The 11,972-nt window shown below is 46.9% G+C and overlaps 1 protein-coding gene across 1 annotated transcript; it reads right to left on the reverse strand.

Moving 5' to 3' along the window:
* Positions 1-469: 469 nt before the first annotated feature.
* LOC125523426 (auxin-responsive protein SAUR32-like) lies at positions 470-1,476 on the reverse strand. The gene has a single exon (XM_048688465.1). It carries the CDS (start codon positions 1,181-1,183, stop codon positions 788-790), a length of 396 nt encoding a protein of 131 aa, XP_048544422.1. The 5' UTR covers positions 1,184-1,476; the 3' UTR covers positions 470-787.
* Between the last annotated feature and the right edge of the window lie 10,496 nt (positions 1,477-11,972).

Raw genomic sequence — 11,972 nt, forward strand, 5'->3', positions numbered from 1 at the left:
GAGAATATTGATGAGTACATGTGTGAATGTTTACATAGTACTCCACTAACATCCAGCACTAATCCCTTGCTTGATTGGGGAAAATTAATGTAAGAGGCAGACAGTGGATGGGACAAAAGAAAGAAAGAAAATAGATCCCTTGCAAGCTAGAGGCCCCTAAAAGAAAGAAAGCTAGAGGTCCTTAAAAGAAAGAACGAAAATGGGTCATTTGCAAGCTAGCTCGACAGTTTCAATTAGTATTATTTTTTGCTTGTAAAGGAGTTAATTGTGTGTGAACTTGGAGCTACTCGCTCCGAAACCACTTAATGTTCTTCAGAAGTTTGTTCATTAATTCTTGGCCCCGGCGTGCGTACGTGCGTGCGTATGGATGAACCATGATGAACAACGCCCCAAAGAAAGATTCTTCCCTGGAAAGAGAATACTACCAACCACACAGTCTGAAAGCCAAAGGCAATTCAGTAGAGGAAAGGGACACGAGAACATCTGGTTAATCTATTATAGGCACTGAAATATCTTCGATTTTCATCATCGTCGATGGATCATCGCCACAAGCTGGAGCGGAGTCCGGATGATCCATCTGTGTTTCCAAGTCCCAACACGCCCGCCCGCAGACCCGAACAACGCTAGCTAGCACTCAACCCACTCATGATCCTTCGATCATCACATACCTGACAATCTAGACTCTAATTAACAAAGCAACGAGACTGGGCCGGAGATGCATGCGTCCATGGGGATGGCGTCTATCCGGCCGGCGAGGGGGCGCGAGATCCGCGTCGACGGGCGGATCTCAGGCCCTGAAGCAGGCGGCGAGGTGGAAGTGGAGGTGGCCCGAGGAGGAGCCGTGGTGGTGGTGGCCGCCGGAGACGAGGCGGCCGGAGCCGGAGCCACCGTGCCGCTGGCCGTCGATGACGGCCTGCACGCGGCGGAAGTTGTCGACGCCGCAGGGGATGGTGATGGCGCCCTGCTGCTGGAAGCCGTACTCCTCCTCGGCCTCCTTGAGGAGGCCCACGAAGAGCGGGTGGTTGAGGTAGCCCACCGGCACCACGAACCGCTCCTCCTCCTCCGCGCGGCCGCCCGGCCCCACCACGCGCACCGCCATGCACCCCTTGGGCGGCATCGACGAGCCGCCGCTCGAGCCCCCCGCCGCCGACGAGTGCTGCTTCCTCAGCAGGCTCACGCCCATATATCTTGATCTTCACAACACCGTACCCTGTACCAAGAAAGAAACGCTCTCTCGCTCGCTAGACCACGACGGCGACCGGCGTCCGACGGCGGGCGTCAGAGCGCGGGGCGGCGGCACGCTGGACGCTGCTGCATGGCGGCCGTCGACTGGGTAGCTAGGGTTGGTGGCGGTGGTGGTGCTTGGCCCGTCGGGGTTCCCGGTCTCGGCTACGGCGCCTGTGCCTGCCTGCCTGCCTCGATCTGCCCGTGCGTGCCCTGCGCTGGGTGCGTCTGGTCCGGGAGGGGGCGGGGGCGCGTGCGTATAAGAGGCGGGGGGCGCGGGCTGCTGCGGTTTGTTGCCATCCGCCGCTCCCTTTTCCATACCGTATTCCGTTTATCTTTCCACAAGGTATATCGATAACCTTTTTTTTCGGGGAATATCGAAAATCTTTGCCCATAAATGTGGCACAGTACTGCAGTATCCGCGCGAAAATGATCTCGTGATTAATCCCCAACGATAATAATATATTTGCATTTCCTGTTTTACGCCGATCCCGTATATTTAGGGCTTATTTAGTTGAGATTCGAAATCTTATCTCGCCGTGTTGGGCGCATTTATTTCTCAAGATAAGGTAATTCTACACGTGACTACTATTGTTTTCGTTTTGCTAGCTCATGCTGGGACTGGCGTACACATTTCTGCGGAAAAAAGATTAGCGTATTCAGAAAGATTAGCGTTTTGAATACGCTTTGAATACGGGGAGAGGGGCATCTGATCCCCCCAGGGTATAGCTAGCCGGGCTACTGTGTGTGTAGCAGCTGGAGGAATGCCGTGTGTTGCATCGACAGTCTTTTTTTGTGTGTGCGAGAGGGATCTCTAGTGCCGTGTGTCGCATACTCTCTTGACACTTCGGTTGGTGATGCTACTGCTAGGGTAGAGGCTAGAGCTTGGTGGGCACTAGACACGGGCGCAGGTCGGTCCAGCCCGGTGAACAACTGTATACACCAGCACCTAGTGCGACAAAACATTACTATTTCTTCCTTCCGTTCTAAATTATACCCCCTTCGTCTGGAATTACTTATCCACAAATGCATAAAAACATAAATATCTAGAATTAAAATATATCTAGACATATTCATTTTCATTTCTATGACAAGTATTTTCGAACGTAGAGAGTACTCTGTCCGTTCCAAATTATATGTAGTTCTGCTCATTTTAGTGTGTGTAGAATGTATATAGACATATTTTATTGGTTTATTTATTCACTCATTTCAGTTGGATATGTAATTTATATTAAAATATCTAGAACGTCTTATAATTTGAAACAAATATGATATTTAAAATCTAGGTTAGTTGTAAGTCAAACTTCTTTATGTTTTTACGTTTGAGCAAGTTTACTGACAAAAGAAACCAACATTTACAACGCCAAATTAGCTTCATTATGGCATCTCCAACGCCGTTCTCTAAAACAGACACACCATTCATTCGCAGACTGGTTCGGACTGGTCTGTGAACTCGGATACGAGAGCCGGCCATCCAACAATGTCCCATAAATGTCCGCTCCTGATGTTTTTCTTATCCGCAAAATTCAAAATAATAATAGAAAATAACACAATTCATCCATAAATAGCTTGCAAATATTCCTAGTATAACAATAGTTCAACACGGGTAAATATTACATTCGAGATAGACGGATGTTCAATAAGTTTTTTGAATCCATCGATTCCAAATTCAATGGTACGCAAGTCATAATCGTCAGATATCCTCACACGCACGGTCGCCCTTAAGCTTCACCCAATAATGTTGAATGTGAATGGTCTACTCTCGGTCCTGTAGTACAACGCGATAATGTTAGACATTGAGTGAATCAATGAACTGATCAACATGTAGAGCAACAAGAAGCAAGCACTACAATCTTCATGGTTGTCGAGCCTGATGGCCACTTTGTCTCCACTCGTGCAACCACGCCACAATACTTCATGAAGGCGTTAGAGATGGTGTACCACCGGTTGGCTAGTGACTTCACATTACGATCATGGATCACGTGCCTGTCGTAGGGCGCGAAGTGCTTCTCCTCAAGAAATGAAGCACGCTTGTTTTGTCAAAACAGCGAGCCCCATTGCCTCATGCCTACAAAGTCTGCATATATAAATTTCCACGCATCGCACAACAACATAGACCCACATATATGACCTTGAACGCATCGCACAACAACACATACTCCATCACCGAGTACCTCGCAATCGTGCTTACTCTAGAAAACAACAAGAAGTTCAACAAAAAAGCTTTATGCCATTTGACCAAATACCTGCTGGGTGTGGTGTCCGCCATGGACGACATCGACAGGGGGGGTTGCTAGATACGGACGGATCATGAGTGGATGACATCGTAGTCCAAGGTGGGCAGACGCGTAGGTGGCATCTGCGGATGTCTGGGCGACAGTCGGAGAGGTACATCTATGGCGCCCGAGGAGGGGGATGCACATCATATCTTTAGCTCCTTGTTGGTTTGACACTCTATACTTATCACTTCCATCACTAGAAAGTGCTGCGACAATTTCTTAAACACTTGGGGATTATTGACGGGGTCCTGTACCGGGGGTGGCTACCACCAAGGAGCCCGACCCCTTCAACTACAAGGTGGCCCAACAGACCCACGATGTGATGCTAACCCTAGGAGGCCATAAGACCTTCTTGACACCCATGACTAGAGGGCGGCGGCGCCCTAGATCGCATCTGGCATGTAAAACCTAGACTTCTCCTGTCTATATCAAGGGTTCCTCTCCATCATCTATCCTCAGATAGGATAACTCCCGGTAGTGCCATCATACACCATTGTAACCCCTCGCACGAGGTATACCTCCATTGTGAATAACCGAAACCAATAGGACGTAGCGTATTACTCTCCGGAGGCCCGAACCTAAATAAACCCCTCGCGTGACCTTCGATCCATGACTTCCAGCTGCGCTTGGACCCGTACCGAGGGATCTGATGGAAATATGCTCCATCAGTTGGCACGACAGGCATGGGTAGCGCCGGCTGGAGACCGATCATGGATCGGATCTTTCCCTGCTTTCGGCAACCTATCGCCGGGGAAGAGCTTAATCTTTGGCTCCTTCACGTTCGTCGTAGACAAGGCGGTCCGGGTCAGCATCAACCTACCATCCGACCTCGCAGCCATGGGACCTCCCGAAGGATCTCCTCGCGATCTTGTCTGGACTAAGGGACGCACCCCACCACCAACCCAGAGGTGCCCTACGGGCAGCCTCCACGCCATCCACGGAGTGGAGGCCGAGCCAGCAATTTAGCTAGTCATGAGTTCTGCGAGGCCTGCCACCTTAGCAAAGTGCCAGGAGACTGTCTCGTCACCGACCTAGAAACACACGAAGACGCCGATGCGGCGAGTACATCTTTAACCTCGAGCGACCAAAGAACACACGCCGATCACCCTTACCAACGAGGACGAGAACACGAGCCTCCAACCCTTCCACGAGGTCACGTACTTCGACCTCTGGGGGGAAGGAAGGGTCATCTGCGGGCTCAGGGACTAATGCCTCTTTATATCAAGGGACGTCCCTATCCGAGGCCGCGTAAGCGATATTCCACCACCTATACTTGAAAAAATTTATAACCAAGGGGGAGATGACGATGGTGATGATCACGAGCATGAGGACGAGCAGGACCCATATACTCAGTGGCATCTGGCAACTTATTCCAATGGATCACCTCTTTTCTGTATACAGGGCACTACTGATGTTACTAAGGAAGCAGGTGTTGTCTCGCATGGTCGCACTCTCCGGACCTATTCCAACATCCGTTGCAGGGTATTCGGGATGGATACTAGTGTGCTAGCGCCAACACCTTCTCCCTGGTTCAGTATTGATAGTCTTAGAGAAAACTCGCTCTTCCTTGGACAAAACTATCCAATGATGGTGAAAAGCGATCCAGCTTCTGTTGACACAATGTTACTACCATTTATGAGAAGCAACTGTATCTATATCTCAGACATTGCAATGCTTCCCTACCATGGCTATCATAATATGGGTATTGAAATAGGCCGCTTCAGTCTGGATGATCAGTCCTGCGTTGGTCTCGAGATTGACAGTAGCTGGCCCTTCCCAGAGAATCACTTCTGGTTCAAAGCAAGCATTTCCAACGCCGACGAGTGGTTGAGCTAAAGTTCATTTCATCGCTTTCTTATTTGTTGTGTGAGAAAAACTTTACTTTACTAGAATTTTTTGTTGGAAATGATCTATAATCCAACATGTATCCTCGTTGTTGTTGTGGGTTGATGACTTGTTATGTGTAATCAATGGTACATTTGCATATGCGTCCATCAACTCACACCTGCTAGTGGTATCCATATGAACAGTGCTAGTGATTTTAGTTGCAAAAATTAGATAGTGCTAGTGATTTTTAGCTACATATTTTGACAAATCACAGTGTTACAAGGTTGACAAATGGCAATGTTACTAGATAAACAAATGTCAATCTTTCCGATTTGACAAATGGCAACATACCCAATATGACAGATGCAAATCTTACCCATTTGTTTCTACGTGGTTGCACACAGGTCATCCAAAACAATCGTTTGCGTTGAAGGGATGCACAAATCCTGCACTACGAATTTTCCATTGACTTAAGGGGGAATACCATATCTCTCACTTTGCATATGGGTGTTCTATCTAAAACGTTTGCGATCAGGAGCTGCACAAATCCTGCTCGGCACAGTTTCCCTTGGCTTCCTGGGGAAGCTGTCAGTTTGCATACGGGTGTTCTAACTAAAACATTTGCGATGAGTGTTTTATATTTAAAAACCATTGACGTTATTTTCAAAAGAAAATCGTTTGATAAGTCTATACATTAAGAAATAAAAACGCAAGTTCGTTCAAACCATATCTTTCATTCAGTCACACTGCGAATTTATATTCGTATGATCGAGAATTCGAGATACAGTATTAAATCCCAAAAAAACTATTTCTGGCGGCGGCGGAGGTGGCGTGCCGCGCCGTCATTGTCGTTTTCGTCCTCCGGGGCGCTGTTGTTGAAGTCTTCAAGGCAGCACAAAATGTTTTTCACTTGTAAATCAAACATCATGTCATCGCGCGATCGACAGGCGGGGCGCTTGAGGATGGCAACTGGCGCCGCTGAGAGGTAGCGGTCGACGGCAGCGTCAAATGCCGCTGAGGGGGCGCACGCACGGGCACATGCACGGGCACATGCACGACGGGTGCAGCCAAACGCATGGGGACCGGCGCCACGGTGGGTGGAGGGGCGCGCACGGGCAGGGGCACGGCTGCTGCAGCCAAACGCACGGAGGCCGGTGCCACGGTGGGTGGAGGGGCGCGCACGGGCACAGGCACGGGCGCTAGCGTTGGCATGTACACGAGCTTGTGCGGTTCCGCGGAGACCTCGCTGACGCCCGCGGCTTCCAGCTCTGCGATAGTGCTCGGCGACCAGCCCGTCAATGCTACGGTTATGGTCGCTGGCACGGGCGCGGTGATGGGAGCTGGGATAGGAGCGGGGGCAGCAACCGCCGCAGCCAGCTCGTTCAGGGCCATGTCCATGAGGCCCCATTCCTCCTTATTTTCTATCTCCTCCGGCTCGGAGTCGACTTCATCAAATTTGAAGACTAGTGACAGATGATCATTCTGCGCCATGGCGTTGGTGGAGGTCTGCGGGAGGGAGGGGAATGGGAGGCAAACAGTAAGGCCACCCATATTAAACAGCGGCTCGGGTGCCATTAATGGAGAGGAAGGCGGGCGGCCATGGAAGTCAAAGGCATCGCTTCCCAGTGAGCATGCGTAGTGGACAACACGCATGCTTCCCAATAAGCTCCGCATTGGAGAACAGCTTGCGCACCGGACTCCGCTCGCACACCTCCCGTTCAGTCAAGCAGCTATCCGCATGGCACCTCCTATAGCCATTAAAACGAAGACACGTGGCGTCCCGTGAATGGTTAATAGAACATATACGATTTGAATTATACAAACATTTGAGATATTAAAGTGGCAGGTACTTTTACAAAATGCATTTGTTGGCTGTTATTCGAGTGCGCCTTCTCTCAAAATGGACACAAAAAATACCACAACATGTCGGGTGCCATTCCATGATAGCATGCCAAGTTTCATGAATTTCAGACGAGTTTTGGATTTACTAGAATTTAAAAACAAAGTATATCAACATTTTGCCGGCAATCAACAGTGCCCTGGTGTTTAAAATTCATTCGCATTTCTTGCATGGGATCTAAGCATGCACCCAAGGACACATATTTTATTTTCCAACCAATTTATATGCACAGGAGCATGTGCATGTAGTTCAAATTTGAATGATGCACATAAAATGCCTACAAAACCCAGTTAATGCATAAAAATGTCCAAATGAACCCCGAAAAATTCCAAAATTTAACACAACACTCATGTTGTTCTATGTTGACACTAGAAAACTTTTGAAATCAATAAGAGGCAGCGGGTATCGTTTCGTCCCCAGAGGTGGGACGTTCCCTACCGAAACCATCATGCTTGTTGTGAGAAGCTTTGGTTTGTGAGAAACTTATACCCAAACTTGCCCCAAATGGGACAAAAATTTTACCATGACATGTTGATGCCGCTCCATGATAGCATAGCAAGTTTCATGAATTTCAGATGAGTTTTGGATTTACTAGAATTTAAAAACCAGGTATCTCAATGTTTGTGGCCGAGTGACCATGGTAGGTTGTTTGGCATTCATTTCCATTTCTTGCATGGGACCTAAGCATGCAACCAAGGACACAGATTTGAATTTTTCAACCAATTTATATGCATTAGAGCATGTGCATATAGTTCAAATTTGAATTATGCACATAAATGCATTGAAAACTCAATTAATGCATAAAAATATCCAAACGAACCCCGAAAAATCTCAAAAATTGACACAACACTCCTGTTGTTCTATGTTGACACGAGAAATTTTTTGAAAGCAATAAGAGGCAATGGATATCGTTTCATCCCCAATGATGGGACGTTCCCTACCGAAACCATCAGGCTTGTTGTGAGAAGCTCTGTTTTTTGAGAAGCATATCCCCAAACCCGCCCCAAATGGGACAAAAATTTTACCACAACATGTTGATTCCGCTCCATGATAGCATGCCAAGTTTCATGAATTGCAGACGAGCTTTGGATTTACTAGAATTTAAAAACCAGGTATCTCAATGTTTGCGGCCGAGTGACGGTGGCAGGGTGTTTGACATTCATTCCCATTTCTTGCATGTGACCTAAGCATGCAACCAAGGGCACAAATTCAATTTTTCAACTAATCTATATGGATTAGAGCATGTTCCTGTAGTTCAAATTTGAATTATGCACATGAATGCATAGAAAACTCGGTTAATGTTTAAAAATGTCCAAGCGAACCCCGAAAAATCCCAAAAATTGACACAACACTCTTGTTGTTCTATGTTGACACGAGAAACATTTTGAAAGCAATAAGAGGCAACAGATATCGTTTCGTCCCCCAAGGTGGCATGTACCTACCGAAACAATCATGCTGTTGTGAGAAGCTCTAGTTTGTGAGAAGCATATCCTCAAACCTACCCAAAATAGGATAAAAAATTTACCACGGCATGTTGATGCCGCTCCATGATAGCATGCCAAGTTTCATTAATTCCAGACGAGCTTTGGATTTACTAGAATTTGAAAACCAAGTATCTCCATGTTTGCGGCCAAGTGACGGTGGCAGGGTGTTTGACATTCATTCCCATTTCTTGCATTGTACCTAAGCATGAAACCAAGGGAACAAATTTGAATTTTCAACTAATTTATATGCATTAGAGCATGTGCTTGTAGTTCAAATTTGAATTATGCACATGAATGCTTAGAAGACTCAGTTGATGCATAAAAATGTCCAAGCGAACCCTGAAAAATCCCAAATTAACACAACACTCGTATTGTTCTATGTTGACAAGAGAAACATTTTGAAAGTAAGAAGATGCAATAGATATCGTTTCGTCCCCCAAGGTGGCACGTACCCTACCGAAACCATAAGGCTTGTTGTGAGAGAAGCTCTGATTTGCGAGAAGCTTATACACACACCTGTCCCAAATGGGGCGATATTTTTACCATGGCATGTCGCTGCCGTTCCATCATATCATGTCAAGTTTCATGAATTTCAGACGAGTTTTTGATTTACTAGAATTTTAAAACCATGTATCTCAATGTAGCGGTTGAGCGACAGTGTCAAGGTGTTTGACATTCGTTCTCATTTCTTGCATGTGACCTAATCTTGCAACTAAGGACAAGCATTTGATTTTGCAACATTTTTTATGGACGGAGCATGCGCATGCAGTTCAATTTTGAATTATGCACATAAATGCCTAGAAAACTCAATCAACGTATAAAAATGTCCAAACAATCCCCGAAAAAATCCAAAATTTAACACGGCACTCCTGTTGTTCTATGTTGACTCCAAGAAAAAAATTGAAAGGAAGAAGAGGCGACGAACATCGTTTTGTCCACAAAGGTGTCACGTTTCCCTAACGGAACCATGAGGCTTTCTTGTGAGAAGCTCTGGTTTGTGAGAACCTTATACCACAATGTGCCCCAAATGGGACAATATTTTTTACCCCAGCAAGTTGATGCCATTCCATGATAGCATGCCAAGGTTCATGAATTTCAGACGGGTTTTGGATTTACTAGAATTACAAAAGCAAGTACCTCAACATTTGCCGGAGAGCCACGGTGCCGTGGTGTTCGAAATTCATCCCCATTTCTTGCATGTGACATAAGCATAAACCCATGGACACCAATGTTGGGGATATCGCTTATCGGGAACTTATCGGATGACCCATGATAAGGGGTAAATCGGCCAGTTTATCGCCATATCGGCCGATTTATTGCCATATCGGCTGATTTACTGGCCGATTTATCTTTTCGGTCAGACAGTGGTAAGCGATAAATCGGCCGATTTATCGAAATATCGGAAGATATCTTGAATAGTGATGGACACATATATGATTTTACAAACCATGTTGGTGCACCGGAGCATGTGCATGTTTTTTAGTTTTGAATTGTGCACCTGAAATGGCTAGAAAACCAATTTAATGTATAAAATTTTCAAACGAACCCTGAATAATTCCAAATTATTTTATGACACACATATAGTTGCATGTTCACTACAGATAAAAGGTATAGCAATTCAAACACCGTCCATTGCCGATGTGACCCCATTATGTAATTCAATTCAAGACGAAAAATCAAGTAGATCCAACATAGTTTATTATCACCAACCATGTGAGATGCAGCACAAAATATCTTGGAGCACCGTCGGATTATAGTACGCATATGGCTTACGCGAGAAGGTGCGACGGCTAGAGTCCAAAGCCCACTCTGAATAAGGGACCGTGTCTGATGACACTTTGCGCGCTAGTTTTTTCGCTGAAGCGATTCCAAATTTTCGGCTTTCGCGGAAATATCTACCTCCCCGCCCCTCCCCCTTACCAAAAGCTACACTTCCCCTATTTCCGCTTTCCTTTCCAAGTTCAAACTTTCACTCCTTTCTTGCAGCGCTGCCTCCTCGCCGGTGACCCTCCTTCACGCTGCTCGGCCTCGCCTATCCAGGCAGGTAATCCACACCCAACCCCCATCCTCCTTCCACATCCCACATGCCCCGACCGTCGGCGCGAGCGTGACACCTTCCACCCAAATCACCGACCCATCCACCAAATAAGCGCCACCCTAAGCCATGGTGCACGCAGTGTAGCCAAGATCTCAAGGAGCATTTGGCTGCAAAGAAGCAAATCGTGGCCGCACGCGTGGATGAGGTCGTCATGGCTGCCATTTGTGCCGACCCCTAGATCTTGGAGGAGCACCTCACCGTCGAGGCCACTGTCGACGCCTCGCACGCCGATGCCGCGAGGCGCTTGGCTGCTTTAAATGACAGTTTGTGGCGTTTTCTCGAGGCCACCGTCGGTGCCTTCGACGAAGACTATGAGGTGTTTTCTCAGCGTGCACATGCTTACCTCATCTCGAGAGCCAGCAGGTTGGTGCCCGGAGCGGCTCAGGCAACTCACCACTACGACGAGGGCACCCACGATGCAGAGGCCTTGCCCTCTTCCATGTCCAAGCAGCCAATCGTCATCGATATCTCCGACAATGAGGAGTAGCTTGTCTTATTAGCTCACTATAAGGACCCATGTTCAGTTTGCTAGCTACTGCCTTTCCTTAACAAAGTCTAGTGAATTGTGCTATCTACTTTTACCATGCAATCTTCTGCGCTAGTGCATATGTTCTATATGTCGTGCAATGTGGTGTTCAGTTAACTGTTTGGTTCAATTCTGCAAATGTGATGTTCAATTCTTCAGGGTGCAATTTTCCAAGTTGTCAAGCATGCTTGGTTTGGTTAACTGTCTGATCTTCTATTAGGAGTACGTTATATTGTGCAATGTGGCGCTCAATTAATGTTTGATTCATTTGTTGTGGTGTTTACACTACTGCAGGATGCTGCTAACGCGACACTACGATTAGACACCCTTCGACAAAACTGTGTGCGATGCAATAATCGCAAACGGTGGTGTAAAAACCCGTCAAAAAGGTGCAAAACGTTTGCGATGACGGATGCATCAAACATGATTCAGAATTTAGTTGCGTGTGCGATGGGGGGCATACGGTTTAGTTCAATTAACTATTTGCGATGAGGAGAAACAAAAGAAACGGGCAACCAGATGAAGGTGTGTGCGATATACAACATACGGTTCACTCAGATGAACTGTTTGTGATTAGGCAACACAAAAGAAATGGGCAGCCAGATGAAGGTGTGTGCGATGTACATCATACGGT

Source organism: Triticum urartu, chromosome 7 (assembly GCF_003073215.2).
Source record: "Triticum urartu cultivar G1812 chromosome 7, Tu2.1, whole genome shotgun sequence".
NCBI classification, from domain to species: Eukaryota; Viridiplantae; Streptophyta; class Magnoliopsida; order Poales; family Poaceae; genus Triticum; species Triticum urartu.